The sequence below is a fragment of the Palaemon carinicauda genome, chromosome 2 (assembly GCF_036898095.1).
Source record: "Palaemon carinicauda isolate YSFRI2023 chromosome 2, ASM3689809v2, whole genome shotgun sequence".
NCBI classification, from domain to species: domain Eukaryota; kingdom Metazoa; phylum Arthropoda; class Malacostraca; order Decapoda; family Palaemonidae; genus Palaemon; species Palaemon carinicauda.
The window spans coordinates 32,988,465-33,011,069 of record NC_090726.1 but is presented as its reverse complement, the minus strand read 5'-3'; the positions used below and the strand labels follow the sequence as shown (position 1 = coordinate 33,011,069).

The following is a 22,605-nucleotide window of genomic DNA, read 5'->3' as shown; positions in this document are numbered from 1 at the left end:
TTTAATCTTTCTCTTGAAATGTTTTTTATTGTTGTTTTTGGGTTGTCCGGAAGGCTAAGAAGCCTTTCGCATCCTGGTTGATTTGGCGGGTGGTCAAATTCTTTTCTTGAGAAGCGCCTAGATTAGAGGTTTTGATGAGGTCCTTTAGTATGGGTTGCAACCCTTGATACTTCAGCTCCTAGGAGTCGCACAGCATCCTATGAGGATCGCGAGGCTCAGTAAGGAAGACGTACTTAAAAAGGCAGAGTAATTGTTCAAGTCGACTTCCTTACCAGGTACTTATTTATTTTATGTTTGTTATTTTGAATAACTGCTAAAATGAAATACAAAATACTTAGCTCTTAATAATGTCAACATGTAATGCTGGTCTCTACCCACCCCCCTGGGTGTGAATCAGCTTATATGATCACCGGCTAAGTTTAATATTGAAAAATGTTATTTTTATTAATAAAATAAATTTTTGAATATACTTACCCGGTGATCATATATTAAAGGACCCTCCCTTCCTCCCCAATAGAGACCCAGTGGGCCGAGGAGAAAATTGGTTCTGTGTTGACATGGAGTACTTGAGTACCTGCTCGACAGATGGCGCTGTTGATGTACACCCCCACCTGTATAGCGATCGCTTGCGTATTTTGTCCTTAGGTTTTTCTGTCGGGCAGCAGAGCTGACAGCTTATATGATCACCGGGTAAGTATATTCAAAAATTTATTTTATTAATAAAAATAACATATCACAACAAAACACTTGTTCCTGTCTAGTAATAATGTATAACACTCGCTGATAATACAGTATATGTACAAGTACTATTACTGCAGTAAAGCTTAAAACTGTATTGTAAAAGTGTTCTGTGTTTTTGTTCGGACGACTAGACTCACCGCTCATGTAGTCTACGTTTACAACAAACAATACTATACACTACTGTAATTCTGTACTGTACAATATGTATACAATTCAAGATTAACTAAGTGTACGTATTTTATACAACAACCATTAACCATTTTCGTACAAAGTTCTACGCAGTCTTGCAGCATGAAGCAACTCCTGAACGAGGAAAGACGATGCAAGACTGATGAGCAGGGTTGCCATTTGTGAAGTTGAATACCTGCTATATGAACTTCCAAAATGCGCTAAATCATTTTTTTAAAATATGACAATGATAAAGCTGAAATTGTTTTAAGAAATCAAGTTGTAAAGAAAGACTCTGGAAGCAACCAGTTTATCATATTATATACTATTAGCGGGTAAAGTACTATAATTCGTGATGGCGCAAAATAGCAAAACCGTGCCAGATAATGAAAACGCACCAAGTTCTCCAGAAATGTTCCAGATCTAGTGCAAAAGGCACAGAAATGGCAACTTCTCGCTTAGTGCGGGTGCCGACTGTATTTAAGTATCTGTAACACCTTTCTGGAAATTTTGCTTGTTTAAAATATTGGCACCAACTAGTGACATTTAAAGGGAATATACTAAAAAACCAAAAGATTTATGAAGAAATAGTTACAAAAAAAGTTTCCTCTTTTTACGGGATTCAGAAAATATTTATTGTAAGGCTTTGATGAGCAACATTGGGCAAAAAGATCAAATTCTCGTCATAGTCAAAATGAGGAAGGGAAATTGTTGTGTCACGTCAGAATAATTTAAAGTTCTTAGAAAACAAGCTCAATCAGAACTACAGTATAATCCTTCAATACTTAATAAGGTTAATTAGCTGGGGCAAATACAGTTTACTTTATATTATTTTTTGTCTGCTCTGCATAATTTGCTGTTAATATCTTTGTTGCCAGTTTATATAAGGCTTGTTCTGTTCTCGTGTACCTCATTTTTTTTTCTATTTATAATGAAAAGAGCAACATTTGTGAACATGGCTTTGGAACTGTTGCAGGGAGCATGACTGTTTGCATGATTTCCTTGTTCTGGGGTGTAGGCAATGGCTCTCGGTGCAGCTGTCTGAATTGGGAAGAGGAAGAAGTTGTCCAAGAGAAATTTTTTGGGCTCAGTATTTGGTACCCAAAGTTCATTTACAAGAAGCTCTCTAGCTCCTTCATCCTTTTCCTGGTTTGAAGACTTCTACACGCTCTTACTTTTCCCCCTGGTGCTCTGTCTATCGGAGAAGGGAGCCCCTGCCCTTCACTTGGAGTTCCTTCGAGTTAGACAGGAGTTTTGTCTTCCTTTAGTGAAGGTAATAACCCCCCCCCCTGCTTGCCTCTCGCCCAAATTTCTCTGCTGCTTTATTGGCCTTCGGTGGAAAAACTCTCTTGAGGTTCTAGCGGCTGCTAGAACTCTGCATTCTTCCTGTCCTGTTGCTGAGGTGATTCCCCTAGATATGTCCTTGATTGCTGCTGCCAAGAAAGCCTTGAGTTTGATGAAGGAGAATGTGGTCACTCCCCCATCACCTTCATCTGTTTCTGCGCCGCCTTCCCTTGCTGAGGAGCTGCCTGCTGCCAGGAAGAAGAGTTCTCTGAGGCACAGGACAACTAACTTGGAGAATTTTCTGAGTCTTCTCCCGGTTCATCTGCATGGTTTCGTGGGAGTAGTGATATACCAAACCCTACCCCAGGGATGCATCAAGGTACGAGGTTTAAGGGCTGAGGCCCTTGCTTCAAGTGACAAGTCTCACAAGAGCCCTATCACAGGCAATACTGGTCAGGACAAGATATGCTCTAGTCCCTCTCCTGCCCTGGGGCATTCCTAGAACACCTTGCTGACTCATCTCCAGACGCAGGAACATCTTGATGAACAACAAAAGCTGACCTGAAAATCTGATCTGACGCTGATGGTCCTCAGACAAGACAAACTATTAACACTTTCACCACATGTATGCGGTAAGAATGCTGGTCACCCATTGTGCTAGTCAACTTCGAAAGGAAAGGCTACCCCTCCATAAGCTGTGAAAGTGCATAAAGACAAATGAAAGGGCAATGATCCATGAGCACGATCACTGAAACACCAGAGGTCACCGGAAAAACTTTGATCATGATACCTTTGAGCATCTCCACGATCACCTCATAAGGTTACACCTGGTAAGGGATTGTATTTTAATTCCCCACTTGCATGACCACATAGTTTGTCACCAGGGACACGTGCTTCGTGCATAAAATCATCATTACAAGGGTGATTCCCTATCCCTTGATGATACCAAGAGATACTTACAGGTGAGCCAAGAAGGTGAAGCCTTCTCCTTCTAAGCGCTAACTGTCACTGGCACGTGCATGTTCACCATGCCCTAGGTCTACAAGCATGATCACCACATGCCGAGGCGACGGGCGATAGATCATAATGATCACTCGCGCGCACAATCACCACTCCAAAACCAATCTACAAACATATCATCTGCACTCGCAAGTTTGCCAACAAGCGAACATTACGCTGGGTAATTTAATGACAACTGGTCTCTTGACTTGTAGTCTATATTTCTTTCTGGAGTACGTAGTTAAAAAACCTCTGCAGTGAACCCTCGCTACTTCGCGGTTCGACCATCGCGGATTTTTTCCATAACCCATATATATACAGTAATATATATATATATACAGTAATATATATATATATATATATATATATATATATATATATATATATATATATATATATATATATATATATGTATGTATGCATGTATTTATGTATATATGTATGTATGTATGCATGTATTTATGTATATATGTATGTATGTATATATGTAGGTATGTATATGTGTATACATATAAATATATATATATATATATATATATATATATATATATATATATATATATATATATATATATATATATATATATATATATATATATATATATATATATACAGTATATCTAAAGTAGGAAGATGTGATGTAGTTCTAAGGGAAAAGTATGGGAAATATGTCTGGGTAATAAGCAAAGCTCTACCTCCAGTTTGTTTCTTCATTATGATCAGAGATAAACGTAAACAAAACATTGGTTGCCATTTTTTATTGTGCTTTTTAGCGTGTTTAGGAAATGCATGATATAAAATCGCCTTTAATATTTGTGCCTGTTTTAGTTTAGGGTACTGTAGTACATGCATTAAGTGTTCTGTACATTAAAGGGTAGTTTGTTAACAGTACTTCGTTGTTAACAGTACTACGTACAAGGGAAGGTTTTAAAAGTCTGAATATACATGTTGAATAAATAGGTAAATATGGTGTCACTACTTCGCGGATTTTCACCTATCGCGGCCGGGTCTGGAACCTATCTACCGCGATAAACGAGGGTTCACTGTATTCAGTAAGTTTGCGCTGACAAACTTAATTGAAGATAAAAACTGTTCTGTATTGGCTTTCATTTAAAGGCAATTTCTTTATTTCTGTTAGCCTGAAATACGGGAATTATCAAATCTTCATGCATTATGGCAGGAAGTACCTCCGCTTTGGAAAAAAAACTTCCTACCATTTGCATTTATAACCACTGACATTCCCTCAGATGTTTATGTAAGTGTTCACCTTGTTGTGAGTTTTATTTCATTCACATGAGTTTCTCCATGTGAGGTATCTTGATAAAATAATTAATCCTAGTGTTTTCATAGACATAGTTGCTGCCGGACTGAAATCATCTTGCTTTTTGCAATGATCTTGTGATTTGGAAAGCTCTTGGGGAATCAACAGCCCAAGTAGCAAACAAAGTACTCGGACAAAATACTGATAAAGACATTTCAGAAATACATGTCTTTCCATCAGACTTCTGAATGGACCAGGGAGGTTACAGCACAGTGTTATTCTTGGAAGGGTCAACAAACTTTGTTTTGGAAGGACATTCTTAATCTTGTGTCATCCTTGGAGAAGATTGTATCTTACTGTGAATGTTACCTTTGCTTGTTATAGTGATACCTAATGCAGCATTGATCAGCCTCTAGTAAGCCTCCTCCCCTTTTGGTTCCTTGGAGCCAGTAGATTAGAGATGATCTAGTCTGGTTGCTGGATAATCATTGAGGGCTCTGTCGGACACTAACCTGAAGAACCTAGTCACTGTGGCTGGAGATAAGAAGAGACCTTCATCTGCAAATCATTATTTTAGTTGTCATTTGTGTTGCTGTTTCAGGATGGGCAAAAGCACTAATGTACTGGAAAAATCAGTAAACTGAGGAGAGGAGTTTCCCATTTCCTCTGCCTGTCGACTTATGTCTGTTGCTTAATTGGACTGATATTTTGATTGTTCAGTTTTCGACTAACAAGACCATAAAGACTATTAAATTCTTCAGGAAAACGTGTTAGAATCTTCTTCATTTTTAGTTTATCTAGTTCATTTTATTTAGTTGCAATTTATTGAACCGAATTTAATATACTTTATTACTTAACCTTTTGGTCCCACCTTCTTTAAGAGTTGTTTATATAAATCTGTTGGTCTGGTTAAACTAAGGTATTTTATAATAGTACTGTACTGTAATGGCTCATTAATTGAGTTGAACTATATTTAATAAAGATAGTAGCTCAGTGGTCTAGTTAATGTGTTATTAGGATAGGCTCATGAATTTTTAACCATGGGACCTGTTTATTGGTGGTCAATTAACTATTGCATTTTATTTATGACTGAAGGAATGGTGGTTACTTGCCTTGCATATAGTAAAATTTCAGGGGAGGTATTCAGTGGTATTACATTTGAGGCCTTTTTGTTTTATTCAGGTTCGTGTAAGGAAAGGTCCCAGTGGCCAAGCTTAATCTTTGATTAGAAGTGATGGCATTTTGTAACTTTTGGTCCCTGAACTATTTGAAAACTCACCTTTGTGTAATTTTCTTTCTAGGTGCTGATGGATCAGTCAGAATGTTTGATTTACGTCATTTGGAACATTCCACAATCATTTATGAGGACCCAGCACACACTCCTCTTTTGAGGTTGGCATGGAATAAACAGGACCCTAACTATTTGGCTACTGTTGCAATGGATGCTTGCGAGGTTGGTTGTGTTGGGTTTAATTTTGTTCTATATGAAAGAACACATAAAAGTAAATAGTCAATTATATATTTATTAATATTGTTCATTTTTATCCTAGTTTGTTCCTAAACAAATACAAATTTGAGTCCTTCAATAGGAGTGTGTTCAGCTTGCTTGGAACTTGACTGTTGAAATTTATAACGATGTGTACAGTAGGTAGTTATGGGCAGGTAGTGGGGAAGCCCTGCCCTCAGCCAGTGCATTAAGTAGCTACTGTATTTTTGTTTCAGCTGCTGATGAGTACAGACATAATTCCAGCACCATCAACTGACTTTTTTCCTATAAATAGTAGTTTGTTGTATGCAAGGGATTTTAAGAGATGGTTTTGCAGTTTTCCCACTATATATAGCTGACTGAAAGCTTCTATGTACTCTGCCAATACACTTGTTTGTGTTAAACAGCATTCCTGTTTATTCCTTCTCTTGTATGGACTAGTGACAATGATATTGAAACTGAGGAATGAAACATCGTTGCACACGTCGATGGAAGGAGAACTTCTAGTTAATCTTCCACCTCTTCTGCACCTTTGTCTTTTAGTGCTAATAGTGGATCCATGTATTCATCGGCCATGAACTTTGCTAATCGGAAGAAAAAAAGGGGATCCAAACTTCTCCTCCCCTTTTTGGACTATTAGTCCCTTAAGACTGATTGATAGGAGTTGCACGTATATGACTCCCACTGTCACTCTTTGTGCAAGAGGGACAGTGTTGTCTAATCCTTCATCAAGGACAAAGAATGAGACTGAGAGTATACTCTACATTGTGACCTTTAGCACACTACTACCCATTAACATGCTACTTTGTGGTCACACATTACTGCACATAAGCATGCTACTACTGTATGCGGTCGTGTACTCTTAAGGGAGCGCCACCATATGTGTTCACGATCATGTACCCCTACTGGAGCCCCGTTTCTCCTGGTTGCGATCACATGCTCTTAGGAGAGTGCCACCTCAACTGTTCGCATCAAAGTGCTACTATGCATTAGTATGCTACTACTGTATGTGCTCGCATGATCCTAAAGGATCTCCACCTCATCTATTTACGATCGTGCACTCCTATGGTAGTGCCACCTCACCTGTTTGCGATCATGCGCTCCTACACGAGCTTCTGATCGCATGCTCCTTAGGGGACGCCATCTCACCTGCTCGGAATTGTGCACTCCTAAGGGGTGCCACCTCACCTGCTTGTGCAAACATACCAAGAGTGTACCCAGTAATGATCAGTTCTGGATTCAAATCCTCACGTGTTTTGTTCTAGCACTTGGCCTAATACGAAGTCGAGCTCTCACTTTCTTGATCTTAAAAAAAAGACCGTTCACTAACATGAGTAAGATGGATACAAAGTATGTACCGGAAACTCTTATTTCCCCCGAGAATATGTTTGGTCACGAGAGTTAGGCATTCGCTGCTCTTGCTCGATTGGACACTTCACGTGCTCTGCCCTTTTGTTTTTTTATCTTTAGGGAGACGTTCCAATTGCGTTCACTCCCCGCAAGACAGGTTGCTGCCTTAAATTGTTCTCCATGAACAGCGTTTTCCCATGTGATCGTCTATGTGCCGTGTTCACAAACTTTACAGTTTGTTACCTTGATCGGTAATCTTACAACTGTTTACTGCGATTGGGAACTGATTGTTTATTGCAATCTGTAATGGTACAATCATTTATTCAATTGAGAACTCTACATTAATGTACAGCAATCTGAAACCTTATGATCTATCACAGAGCTCAGGAAACTTACGATCGGTTGCTGAGATGGGGAACCACACTACCTGGAACAACGATTGTTGTTTACACTGTCTCAAAGGTTCTCCATTTGAGTTTACAGGGAACGAGTTCATTCGAGTGTCCTACATAAACAAGCAAGGAGGTACCATGTCCCTGCAACTGGGCTGGCTAACATTAAAGACCCTCAAGTGGGCAAGAGCTCAACTGGATTACCATGTTGGCTCATTTCATCTGAGGCAAAAGGAATGTAGTAGCATTCAAATTAAACAGGAAGATGCAGATAGTTGGGTCAAGATGGTCTTTATGCCTCAGATATTGTTGGGAATCCTGATTATTTTTTTGGTGGGTGGTCAGACAGTGGATCCGTTCACGACCTCCCTGAACTGTAAGATCCTGATTTATTGCTCTCCAGTCCTAGACCTGAGAGCAGTGCTCGAAGACACATTCCAGCATCCGTAAGATGACCTGAACATATATACTTTTCTACTGTTTTGCCTGTTAAAAAGAATCCTATATCATTTTTGTGCAATACCAATCCTACTGGTGACTTGTAGCACTAAAGTGGCCACAAAGGCAATGGTATCCAAACCTGCTGCTGCTCCTAACTTAAACCTCAAGAGAATTGTCTGCTCTCCCCAACCTGCAACACCAGCCACACACCAGGATCTTCTACAGTACAACGGGATCCCTTCAACTTCCTGCACAGGTTATCAAGCATCATCTCTCAGAGAAAGGCTTTTCACGAGAAACTCTGCAACAGGTGCCTTGATACCTCCTCAGATCCTTGGCAGCAATCTGTTAGGACAAATAGGGCAATCCTGTGGTTGGTGTTGTGGGAGGGGTGTCTCCTTGTAACTTTTGTTAATCGCTGATATTGTCTTCCCATGGGATGTTGAAATATTATGTTTATGGAAGAGAGCCCCCTATGAACCATTGAGGCGAGCCTCAGACCTTACCCAAACGGTTTTGTTGCTTGCTTTAGCTTCGGCTAAACGAGTTAGTGAGTTCCATGGTCCCTCGTTCAACATCACCCATTCAAGGGGATGGAAGCAGTTCTCACTCTACGTCGTAGCTTAATGCAAATCGATCATTGTCTGATTCCAGGGATTTTAGGGGTATAACTGATGATCCTGATGAGCAATTTTTACACTATCTTTATGCGAGGACGGGAAGAGAATACAATGTCCAAGTACAGAATCTCATTCTGGACGAGAGAGGTTATCTGCAAGACGCTCACTTCCTCGCCCATGGAAGGGACACATGTAAAAGCTCAGAATGTAAGGAGTATTAGTACTTCCTTAGTAGGTGTTGGAAGCATCAGACAATGCTCACTGATCTTTACTTGTGGAATGTTACCCACAGGTTCCTAGATATGTTCTCGGGCCCTGTTGTAGGTGCTCAGCAGGTGGTCTAGCTGCCTAAGCTACCACAGGACCAGGAATTGCATATCGAGGCCTGAAGTTACAAGTAAAACCGAGATGAAAGCAAAGAATGACTGGCCTTTTCTTTTACTTTCAATCTTCCCCTCTCTGGAGTTACAGCTTCGAAAGGCCTCGCCAACTGTACTCAATCTAATAGTTAGCAAGCCCATTCAGCATGTAGCTGTGATGTGCTCAAGCACAGGAGAGAGTTTTCCCCACACTTCTTACGAGAGGGAGCGTTATGTAGTCATCAAACCATAATCTTGAAATGGCCTTCAAGCTATAGCATCAGCAAACCCACTTCTTTGCCAGGTCTACAACACAGGATTCTGGATTGAAAATAACCCGCTTCTTAGATGCTAGAGTTTTGAGTTTCCAGCCAGTGGAAATGGAACCTCCTCTCACGTAAAGATAAGTCTCTTGAGTAAAGGATGATGGTTTGTATTCATGTAGAAACAAATAACAAACTTTTGTAAGTAATTCATGTTTTACCTAAATATACAAAGCCGAGTCCTTTACTCAAACTTTCCCACCATCATCAGCCCCCATGAAGGTCTCAGACTTCCATTTAAGTGAGTTGTTAATGAGCCAGTGGGGTTGGGAAGTCGCCTCCCATTACGAATAGGTAATGATCTGTCTGTTGTTTACACCATGTTATATTAACTGCTGCGTTCCAGCTTCACTTATATCCATAATTCTAATTAAAGGACTCAATTTTGTATGTTAGGGAAAATACTACGACTAAAAATTTGTGATTTTAGTATATTTTACAAAATTATGCCAGATTAAGTAAAAATCACAACTAAACGGTGCCTAGTTAGTAAGGTTATTTTGACATAGGTTTGTTAAGAATTTAGCTGTATTTTAAATGCAAAATCAAATATTTCATAATTTTGAAAAATTACGAGTGCTTTGACTCTGCCTGTTGATTGGTCAGATGACATGAAGAATTACGTAATTAGTTGTTCAATACATCAGTGTCTGGACAAACATACAAAAAGGCAACTAGCAGACTGTCATTCAAGTTTTCTGGGATATCTTGTTACAAACAACAGGGCTGATTATGAATGTCTAGGGTTTTTAATTTTGGCTGTTTCCTTTCTGGATTGGTTTATGCCTTTTACTTTTTATCCATTCTTTTTAGTATCTTCCCACATTATATAACTTTTTACACTTGACCTGGCTTAAATTTAAGAAATCCTAGTAAGCTTTTTGAGTCTAGAAATGCAATTAATAGTCTCGTTGAATTATTCAAACCTCCTTATGATTGATAGTAGTAGCAATACAGTATTAGTAGTATAAAGTACTTTAAAAATATTCTGAGGAAGGTCTCTATTGATTAGTCCTTAAACAAGAATACAATACAGTATATACTTTACATAAAAAAAAGAAAAAGCAATGAATTAAAGGAACTTCTGTTTCATGCATTCTGCTCACTGCTAGACACAGTTGACTGAATCAACACATTATCACATGGACCATGTTAAGATTTTTATTTTTAATGTTCAGCTTATCCTTCAGACTTTAAATTTGCTATGACCGTGTTCACAGTTGTATGCTTGTAGATTGTATATTGCTACCTTTAGATTCCTATGTAAGTTTTATCCATAAACTCTTTATGTCTGCAGGTGATCATCCTTGATGTACGTGTTCCTTGCACTCCGGTTGCCAGACTGAATAATCATCGAGCGTGTGTAAATGGAATTGCTTGGGCTCCTCATTCTTCGGTCCATATATGTACTGCTGGTAAGTGGTTGTGTATTTGTTGGTGTGTTTATGATTTAAAACTGAATCTGTTCTGATGTCCTTGCACTGCAATCTAATGTATATATATTTCAAAATGATTCCCTAAGACAAAATTAGAAAATAAGAAAGAGTCTGCTCAACACAAACTAGATAGAGAATTTATTGGGAAGATATAATAAAAGATAAACTAATACCTAGGTTGTATGTATGCACAGCATTGATAAAGACTACAAAAGCCTGAAATAGTTCTGTTTGTTTTGGGTGACAAGGAGAAAGTATGATTACAAACATGCAAGACAAATACTGTAGAATCATGACTCCGTACATCTTTTTATTTGAAGTTGTTTTCTAATTCTCCATCGATACTTAATAATTGAAATAAAAATCAAATAAATTCCTTTACATAAATTATTTATTGCCCAGCAAAAAAAAAAAAAAAAAAAAATATATATCAAGTGTAAAACCTCACGAAAACTAATATTTGAGGTGAATGCTCGAGTGCTTGATCGAGGATTGAAACTAATAGACGAGAGTAATCATGAGTGGGAGGGAAATCAGTTGTATGTGAGTGATACTAAACTGGTTGCGTACTCGGAGAAGTTGGGTCGATTAGCGACAGTGTTTGGAAGGGTGTGTAAGGGAAGGAAGTTGAAGGTTGATGTGGGTAAATTAAGGTTATGAGATACATGAGAAGGGAGGATGGTGCAAGGTTGAATGTCATGTTGAGGAAGTAGATCAGTTTAAGTACCTGGGGTCTGTTGTTGCAAATGATGGAGTGGAAGCAGATGTACATCAGAGTGAATGAAGGATGTAAAATGTTGGGGACAGTGAAGGGAGTGGCAAAGAATAGAGGGTTAGAAGTGCATGTAAAGAGAGTTCTAGTTCTGTATGAGAAAGTGATTGTAACCAACTGTTATGTATGGATAGGAATTATGGGGAATGAAATTGTCTAGTGTGAGGTTGAGAACGGGTGTAAGAAATTATTTAGCAACTAGAGTGCATTTGAATATGTTCAGGTGGTTTAGCCATGTAGAGAAAATGGAAAATGGCTGAAGAAGGTGATGATTGCTAGAGTTGATGGGAGAAGTAGAAGAGGAAGGCCAAGGTTTGGATGAATGGATAGAGTGAAGAAAGCTGTAGGTGATAGGAGGATAGATGTAAGAGAGGCAAAATAGCATGCTAGAAGTAGGAATGAAAGGCAAACGATTGTGACGCAGTTCCTTGAGGTCCTGCTGCTTCCTCCAGTTGCTTTGGTAACTGCTGAGGTAGCAGCAGTAGGGCGTTCAGCATATGAAACTTCATTTGTGTTGGATAATGGGGGAGGCTAGGCTGTGGCACCCTAGCAGTATCAACTAAACTCGGCTGAATCCCTCATCAGGCAGGGAGGAGCGAAGAGAAGAAAGTCCCTTTTGTTTTTGTTTTGTCGGCTACCTCCCAAAATTGGGGGAAGTGCCTTGATTAATAGATAAAAGTATATAAAATAAGGTAGTTTATAAACTCCTAAAAATGTTAGTTTCTTCAGCTAGACTACACCTTACAGTACTGTACATTGTTTATAGGATTTTTTCTCCAAGTGGTTATTGGTTGTAAATCCAGCCATTCATGGAGTACAGAAATCCGAACATACGGTCCAGTCTTGAAATAGGGACAGTATTGATATTGTAACAAATCCACTATATCAATTTAGATTTGCTCTTTTACAGGTGATGATCACCAGGCTCTCATTTGGGATGTGCAGCAGATGCCCAGAGCAATTGAAGACCCAATCCTCGCATACACAGCAGCTGAGGGAGAGATCAACCAGATTCAATGGGGAGCTACTCAGCCAGACTGGATTGCCATCTGTTACAACAAGTGTCTTGAGATTCTTAGAGTGTGAGTGTGGATTGTGGCCTGTGCTGTGCACTCTCTGTTTATCTTCCCTTAGCTGTTTCATCCCATGATGCTTGCTCATCAGGTTTTCTGGAGGAATTCATTCAAATATGAAGTTTTGAATATGTGTATGTATGTGCGTATGGATTTCAGTACACACAATTGAACGTTATTTAAGCAAGTTTGATTAAATGTTCTTATCATACTACATATAGCCCCTTAATTTTGTTTTCTAGGATTGTCTTGAGTTTTTTTTATTTATGGTATGTATGCAATGTATTACATTCCCAAGCTCTGCAGAACCAGGCCATCCATTGTGTTGGATGTCAGCCAAAGATTAGTGTCCTATTGTTTTAGTGATATCACTAAAGGGATGATTTTTTTCTTTTATTTTACTATGTGGATGTCTGTAATATGCAGTAAATAAGTGTGAGGATTAAGGACACTAGAATGGTGTGAGTGTGATGTGGAGGAAGAGCTCCTGATAGTGTGGTTGTGTATATATATTTTTTTGTGACAGCTCTAAAGCTGGAGTGTAACACTTGTGAAGTATGTATTTAACCAGTATCAGACATATTATAAAATAAAGCTTGAGACTTTTCCAGAGGTGTGGGCAGACTCTCCTCTGGACATCCTGTTAGACATCCCATGAGATTTCCACCTTATTGAAGAGAAAAAGAAGGCAGGGGACGAATGATAGGTGTACCTATAGGAGCCAAGAGCAAGCAGGCGAATACTCCATACAATTAAAGGGAACAATATCTGTGATCTCAGTAGGCTGACAATTGTGACCCTGGCTAGGTTACAGTGGAATTGCAGACTGCATGATGTGTCGTCATGCCTCACTTGGAGAATGTTTGATCACATCTCTTCAAATGAAAGGTTGAGGTTGACAGGGCTTAGACCCTTCAGCCGCATAGCTTTGCAGACAAGCATTCCAACAGTGTGGCCAGATTTTTTATTCCTATCTTCTTTTTTTAGTATTTTCTTTAGCATTTGGGATATGACGTAGCTCATTATTGCTATTTTTCATACCCAAATATCTTCAATGTCTATAAGGGGAAGGGATGGTGTGTTCAAGGATGGAATATTTTCAGTAAGATTAAGTCTGTGGGCATAATATGAATGGTACAGAAAGAAAATGATGTCAGAATAATGGAACATATTATTGGGAGGAAATGCCCAGCATAATTAAAGAATTTGAAAAAAAAAGTTTTAAGTTATTTCTCTGAAGAATATTACCGAAGGTGTTATTACGATGATGGTAATTATGAAGTTTTCTCTAAACATTTTATTAAATAGTATCGCTTTGACATAGAGCATTCTTTGTTCTAAAGATTTGTTTATAAGTTTGTGTAATTTATTACATTCAGTTCATGAAGAGAGAAGCAAACTTTGGTCAAATCATTTTGTAATAATTATCTCACTATACTGTAATGTTGTTTTGAAATACTACTGTACCTGCTTGGAAGATATGTAAAATCTTGAACCTCAAAAGCTTCTTTGGAGAAAATGACCTGTAAATTTTCCATAAAATTATTGTAACCAATTCTTATATTGTTTTTTCCATTGTTGATTAAATCTACCATGAATGTTAAATATAGATTGAAAAAATCGCATAGGCTTCTGATACTTTATCTAAGAACATTATTTGTACACAATCCTAATCAAGATATCAGTTTGAATCTGTTGAATTTTTCATTTTGTATTTATTGTTCACTTGGTAAAATATTGTGTTGAATTTTTCATTTTGTATTTATTGTTCACTTTGTAAAATATTGTATGGTGTGCTCTGTAGGGTCTGATAAATTTTTATGATTACATTTTAATGCATTTTTCTATTTTAAAGAAAAAGAGGACTGGAAAGTTATGTACAATATTTTGCATTACATACAAAAATGGAGGAACACTGCTTGCTTCCACTCAAATTACTTTTGGCGTTTGTTGTCGAGACTAAATTGTCAGTATTTAATCAGTGAGCCTCTCGAGTGCATTTGGTGTGAATATAATGGAGCAATAGTCAGTTATCATCTTTGTTATTTGTTATTAAGGAAAGAAAGCAAAAGGCTTAATCCTCAGGATTTAAAAATTACCGGTATGTATTTTCTATGAAAATGTAAGGCAATATTTTCCTTTAGTAAAGTTCAGCAGATATGTCCTATTGATCTTTTCTTCAATGGAAAATGTATTACACTTTCTTTGGATCATGTTCTTGATTGCTATTTTGTAAACATACTATAGTCCATTTCTTTTAGCGATGCATATTTGCACCGACTCGCGGCGGTGCCCTTTTAGCTCGGAAAAGTTTCCGGATCGCTGATTGGTTGGACAAGATAATTCTAACCAATCAGCGATCAGGAAACTTTTCCGAGCTAAAAGGGCACCGCCGCGAGTCGGTGCAAATATGCATCGCTAAAAGAAATGGACTATATATGCTGTATGGTTATACGCACTATTTCAGGTGTCGGGGGTTAAAAATATTTGACCCACAGACTAAAAGATTTACATTGAAGATGACTTTTTTTTCTATAGCATGAAAATATATGCTTATTTGATTAAATTTTTGTACATAGCAGTCAATTTATGCTTTGTTTTGTGAATGGCTCGACCTCTACTTATTTACTAAACTGTAATTTGTAATGGTAAAACTTCCAACTGTGGTCCTGCAACTTTTGCTATACTTGGAGGCCACTACAGTGCAAATCTCAGGTTTAAAGTAAAGTAATAGCGTATACACCAAGATGTAAAGGTGATCAATGTATTTTCACATTTTTTATCTTTCGCATGGAGATCACCGATTTTTATTATTATTATTATTTTTTTCAAATGTAAAGGGTTGTAAGATGTTTGCTGTAACACAGTCTCTTGGTGATATGAGGGTCACTTTAAAATTTAATGAAGACACGAACATTATGGTTAAAGTACTGATAACTTTATAGCAGTACTAATGTGTGTATTATCATGTTATTGTAGTGAAATTAGCAGTGCATGATGTCTCACTGATTGTCCCTTTGATATTTTCAGGGTAAAATATTCACAACATAGGGTTCTTACCTCAAAGATTTCAAATTACAGATTATAACATTTAACAATAAGGTAATGTTCTTACATTATAAATAGCTCAAAACCTTATGTTGCGTCATTGAATGAAAGTTTACTTTATACATTGTGTCTATCGAGTGTGGATGGCTGTTTAAATTGAACCTTTTTCAAGTGAAATTTGTAGGATTACTTAGTAGTTGCATGGCACCTTAGTAATCCCTATGAACCATATTTTGTGCTCTGATGGATAACAAATTTTATACATCCTTTTGTGTTTCGTTTGATACTTGGGTAGTAGAGTGTGGGCATTTTTTGTATGATTATATATTTGAATTGTGTGGAATTTTGTTCAGAGTTTGCTTTTCAGCCTCACTGTTGTACAAACCTCATTATAAAATCATCATTTTTATATTTAGTTCATTTTATTTCTCATACATTGAGACCAGTAATTTTAGATATAAGGATTGTACAATAAAATTTTTATATGAAAATTTAAGTATTTCTTACCCGTTTCTTTACATAAAAACATTACTTAAATCCAAAGTTGTAAAAGACATACAAATACCCAAAAGGATTAGTTACAAAATAAATTGCAGAAAAGAGCCTTTACGGGAGCTGTCATATGCAGATGACTAAAATTGATATGAGTATAAGATAGATTATTTATATGAAAAAAGAAAGAAAAAAAGGCTATAAGTAAAACAAAGCTATGGCAACAGCAAATAATGTCTAGACTAGTATTTAAAGGCTGAAAAAGATTTCGGGGGTGAAGTCAACAAGTAACAGGTTGTTGCAATGGAAACTCCTAAGTACAAGATACATGAAAACTCATTGTAAAATATGGTGGTTATCAGGCTTTCAGAACATTGTTCCTTTATTAACAATGTTCTGAAGCACAAAACGTAAATTAGTTTGTTAATACTGTGCACGTAATACAAACCAACCTTTAATAGTAGTACGATTTCAGTAAGGTTGGGAATACTGAAGCTGTTTAATTGAGGTAGTGGTGATAGTCTGTAATAGTAGCATGAGGGTGGTGGGTAGGCCTATACCACCCACCTGGTAACATAAACTTCACTTTAACTTCTGCCTCCGGAAAGTATGGAAGTAATTCTTGGCGCCCTCATTTGGCTGTCTTAATCTTTATCTTTTTCTTTCAGACAAAATATTTGGTCCCGCAGTTGTCTCTGAGGAATAATGCATTTGGATTTGCAGTATTTAAATGTAATTTTGTTACAGTTACTGCTGATATCCAATATACTTGTTCTTGACAGGCAGTATTTATTTTGCTGTCCTATCCCTCCTATGTGTGACCGACAACAGAAGCCTATGGAAGATTTTCCTTGGAAATTTTTGGTGCTCAGTCAGTAGACCATTGCCCTTTTTCTTCCCTTCTGCATCTATAGATCCAGAAGGTGCTAAGGATGTATCCCATGGCTGTTGTATGTTTCCCTAACGAGTGTTGTCATCAGCCTACATGACTCCAAAGATGAACTTCAGGTTCTCCTTTCTCTTTTCGCTACGACTTATGAGAAGTTTTAAGTAAAAGACATCATTGTTTAGTCTAGGAAGTTTGATCAATAGAAGTTGCATTCACTTAATTCTTACCATTTCTTTCCCTGTGAGAGAGACATTGCTATTATGCACTGTTAGTTTGGATGAAGGGTAGCACCCTCCATTCTCCTTCCCGGGCAAGATCTCTCTCTCTCAGGAGAGAAAAGTGCAGAGCGTGCTGATGATATTGATACACACTGCTACTACTGTCCCTTGTATGAAGGTTTCTAGAGTAAAGAATCTTTGGATGTGGTGCCTGTTGCAAAGTTCTAGACGACAACTGCATCTCTGGAGGTGGTACCTACTGGGATAGGAATTACTGAAGCATAGGACGACCATCAGTCTTGACTCTGGAGTTTGTGTGCATGCTTTCATGGAAGAAGTAGTGTTATAACAAAACCTTCTCATGGAGAAGGGTCGAGGTTTAAGGGCTCCAGCCCTTGTCTCAAATATTGTCTCTCAATAGACCTGTCACAGGTGCTACTGGTAAGTACAAGGAGCTACGCTCTAGTTCCTCTCCTGCCGGGGACACTTCCCAGACAATTAGGTGATCTCTTTACACACACAACTCCCAGACGACCACGAGCTGGCCTGGCGAGTTCTCTGAAGATTGTCTTCTTTATATGAAACTAGTCTGGTTTTCTTAAGCAACAAACTTTTTCTCCACACATACACATGAGGGCTGCTTGTCGTTCCCATTCTCCATGAAATATAGGTACACATACGATCACGATTCTCGATGAGCATCGCCACACGAAAGAGAGACAGTACGAACATGATCATCCCCCACATGCCCGAGAGCCAGCATGAATGCGATCATCTCCATGTGCACAATATCTTAAACAAACACAATCGTATCCCACTAGCACGAACTTCAGTGCACGAGAATTTCACGTGCATGATGGTCTTAGCAACAATCATCTATGCCCACGATAATACTTTGCACTATTTCCAGGCACTAAGGGTCCATCATGCTACATTTCAGGTTAGCTGCGTTATTAAAACTTTTCATCACATCTTGAGCAATCCTGATGATCAGTCGTTGAAAAACCTCGGTTTTCACCTCTCGTCCAGTCGAGTGACGACGACAAGGCTGAATGATCTCCCTACTTATACGTGGGAGTAACAGCAAGTACAGTACCAGGAATATACAGTATCATATTACTGTACTGTGTCTAGCTGATTGACAAAAACACCCTTGACTGATCTCTCCCTGCTTACAGACGGTAGGTAACTGGAATGTCTTTCTCGTGAGAAAATAAATATAGTACATTCTTGCATTGTATGTGAGCCGAGAAGTTATGGATTGGTAACATTCTCATCCCCGAGTATATGTTTTGGTAAGCGATTCTCATTTTCTTCCGTGAGATTTGAGGCACATAACTTTGGATTAAGCTCCTTTCTATCTTTCCTGGGACAAGATACCAGTAAAATGAATCGTCGTCGTCATCATCATCATCATCAACATCACCTGCTGCTATGCCTATTGATGCAAAGGGCCTCGGTTAGATTTCACCAGTCATCTCTATCTTGATTTTTATTTCAATACTTCTCCATTCATCATCTACTTTGCACTTCATAGTCCTCAGCCATGTATGCCTGGGTCTTCCAACTCTTTTAGTGTCTTGTGGAGCCCAACTGAACGTTTGGTGAACTAATCTCTCTTGGGGAGTGCGAAGAGCATGCCCAAACCATCTCTCTCTACCTCTCATCATGATCTCATCCACATATGGCACTCGAGTAATCTTTCTTATAGTTTCCTTTCTAATCCTGTCCTGCTATTCAACTCCCAATACCCTTCTGAGGGCTTTGTTCTCAAATCTACAAAATCTGTTGGAGATTGTTTCATTATCATATCATGACATGTCCATAGAGTAACACCGATCTTGCTAAACTGATAAATAGTCTGATTTTTATATGTGATTTCAGGCAAATTGGTTTTCAAAATTTATTTAACCTAGCCATTGTCTGATTTGCTTTTTTCAATCTTTCACAAAACTCTAATTCTAAAGACCCTGTATTGGAGATCATAGTTCCTAAATACTTAAATGATTCTACCTCATTAATCCTTTCTCCTTCCAATGATATTTAATGTTCCATTGCATACTCTGTTCTCATCATCTCTGTCTTCTATTTATCTTCAGCCCAACTTCGTGTAATACTTCATGCATTCTGGTAAGCAAGCATTGCAAATCCTGTAGTGTATCATGTGATTGTTTTCATGGCTTGCCTTTCCTATTATGTTTCACTTTCATGGGAACATTCTGATTGTGTTCTTTCCAGGCAAGGCATATCTCCTTGCGGTTCTTCACGATCATCATTTCCTACGGTAATAGTTACCTTCAAGTCAAGAGATCAAGGGGATTGCCCTTCTGTTACCTGTCCTTTCTCATGGTTTTTTCACCATGAAGAGGAGGAAGATGATGTCACCGAAGCACAAGACGACAGATTTGGCAGCCCTGTGAACCTTTGCTCGGTTCCTCTACAGTTTCATGGGAGGAGAAGTCCTACACCAAGCTTACGTCACGCCTAGGTGATCAGTTCCTGGTGAGACTAAACACAAGCACTGCTGGTTGGGACAGGCATCTGCCCTTGTTACTTCCGGCTTCATAACGTTCCCAAGATGCTTCAGTGATGTAGATTCTTTCTACGGGCCGATACTGCCTAAATTCAAGAGACCAATTTCCGAATGAGTATGAAACGGGTAACATTTCAATCAACATTCGTACAAGCACCGAGATGCCATATGTATCTTGCATCTTGCTCAAACAAATGTTAACGATGATCTAACCCATCATAAGACAGGCATTCCATCACACCATTCCATCCACTGGAAGAAACAGTGCTGTACAGTACTAAGAGCCCTCCCCTCAGTATGTCCTTGCCTAATTTACGAAGTAAAAGGATACAGTATACTGTATACCAGGAACGAACCCTGCCTAATTAGACCAATCGATACAGTATAATGGACAGGAGCTCACGCACCTGATAATGTGCTTGGTTCTCACAAGACCAAGCACATGCACTTGCACCCACTACTGGTATCTTGTGATAAGGAGAATGAGCACATGCTCTAGCACCTGTTACTGCACTCTATTCTCCCGAGAACATGCACCTGCATTGCTCCCAGTAATCGGTTGTCACTAGCACACACATGAGCTCGGAGCTAATTTCTCACAAATACACGCACTAGTACATGCTACCTAATGTTATTACTACTAGCCAAACTATAACCCTAATAGGAAAAGCAGGATGCTATAAGCCCAAGGGTTCCAACAGGGAAAATAGCCCAGTGAGGAAAGGAAAAAAGGAAACGGAATATTGTGCCTGAGTATACCCTCAGGCAAGAGAAATCTAACCGAAGACAAGCGAACAACAGTTTGATTTTGGAGTGTTCTCCTAGAAGAGCTGCTTATCATAACTAACGACTCTTCTACCCTTACCAGGTGGAAAACAGCCATTGAACTATTACAGTGTATTAGCTTACCCCCTGAGTGAAGAGGATTTTTGGTTATCTTAGTGTTGTCAGGTGTGATGAAAAAGGAGAATGTGGAAAGAATAGGCCAGACTATTTGGCGTATGTGTAGGCAAAGAGAGAGAGAGATCTAATGTACATTAGTGCTATCTGGTAGGACCCAATAACTGCGGTGGTATCTCAACTGTGCTAGGTTCTTCCAAGGATGAGCACAGGCACTGCCAGTAGGAATACTGTACTGTAAAGGATTCTGCTATTCTTTCCCCTTCGTGGATGTTCGACTTTTCTCTGACTCTTCAGAAGAGTGAGTAGAAAGAAGAATTCACTGAAGCACAGGACAATTGATCGGATCAAGTCTCCTGAGACATTGAATGATACCTCTGCATGGGTTTGTGGGAGTAGTAGTACTGTAACAAACTTCAACTCTGGAATGGGTTTTGGTACTAGGTATGGGAGCGCAAACTCCTGCTACCTCCGCTGTCTCTTACAACACCGAGCAGGTCACGATGTTTCTTGTAGAAATTTTGTTAGATGCAGTCATATACTTCGGCCTACACCTGAAGCTCAACATCACCATTCAGACGGAAGGCAAGGAATTTTCTGACTCTGGTCTTCCTAATGGTTCTACGAGCCTTTTCGGTCAAACTCTTCCAAGGAAAAGTCAACTAAGTACTGGTAACTCCCCTCCGAATTTCAATAAAAGACAGCAAGTACTGCATAATATCTCATCAGATGAACAATAAGTAACATATGGTCTGCTATCAAAGAACGGCAAATTTTTGTATGGTTTGTCTTCAAAGAAATGACAAATACCATACGTTCTGCCATCAAAGAAACGGCAAGTGACATAAGGTTGACTACCAAAGATATGGCAAGTGCCATACAATCGGCTAGCAAGAAAAGACTTCCCACATTTAATGAACCTGAAGGATACGTACACCTTGATACCTATCCACTTGTTCATTAATATCCTCCTTGTCCTGGGGTGAAGCAGTCGCTCCATAATGTACTGGACCGGACGCTAGATATAAGTGACCCTCAAGACCTAGTAACCTTTCTTTATAGACAAGTTTTGTAATGAAGTTTCTCCCACATCTTCCCAGATGAAGGGGAGGATGGATGGAATGTATGTACCCGTTACAGGGTAGGGACCTAACCTAACACCTTGCGACACCTTCATGCTTAGCTTGTTGGGAGGTGGAAAGGAGTCTCCACTTTCACTTTTCCCAAAGACTAAAGTGCACTGACATTTTTTGGCCCAATAAACCAGCCTGATTGTTTTAGGGACTTTCTCCCTTACTTAGGATGAGTTTTCAAATAAAGGAAGAAGTTTGTATATATGTAGAAACAAATGACTATTTTTAAAATTGCATTATTCCTAACTATAGACTACAAACCTGAGAACTTTAAGTTACACTGCCTAAGTTAAGATCAAAGTGAAGGTTACACCACCCACCAGCTCCTTCTACTGTACTACAATACCTCATTTAAAGTTTAAACGGCCGTTTCAGCTTTGATGAAGTTTACTCCTAATAAAAGGTTTCAGGTTTGCATAGTTAGGAAAAATGTTATTTTTATTAGTAAAATAAATTTTTGAATATACTTACCCGATAATCATGTAGCTGTCAACTCCGTTGCCCGACAGAATTCTATGGAGGGATACGCCAGCTATCACAATACTAGAAGGGGGTGTACTTACCAGCGCCACCTGTGGCCAGGTACTATAGTACTTCTTGTTGACACCTCCTCAATTTTTCCTCGGTCCACTGGTTCTCTCTGGGGAGGAAGGGAGGGTCGATTAAATCATGATTATCGGGTAAGTA

At 38.7% G+C, this 22,605-nt stretch overlaps 1 protein-coding gene across 2 annotated transcripts in view; it reads left to right on the top strand.

Annotated features, from left to right (window-relative positions):
- The window catches only part of wap (DDB1 and CUL4 associated factor wap), a 29,817-nt gene extending 13,573 nt beyond the window's left edge, over positions 1–16,244 (top strand). For both annotated transcript variants that reach the window (XM_068354527.1, XM_068354531.1), the window contains exons 6-9: positions 5,755–5,906; positions 10,722–10,839; positions 12,543–12,714; positions 13,317–16,244. In XM_068354527.1, coding sequence (XP_068210628.1) covers positions 5,755–5,906; positions 10,722–10,839; positions 12,543–12,714; positions 13,317–13,380 — 506 coding nt within the window. In that variant the 3' untranslated portion in view covers positions 13,381–16,244. The remainder of the gene's footprint in view (positions 1–5,754; positions 5,907–10,721; positions 10,840–12,542; positions 12,715–13,316) is intronic.
- Positions 16,245–22,605: the final 6,361 nt, after the last annotated feature.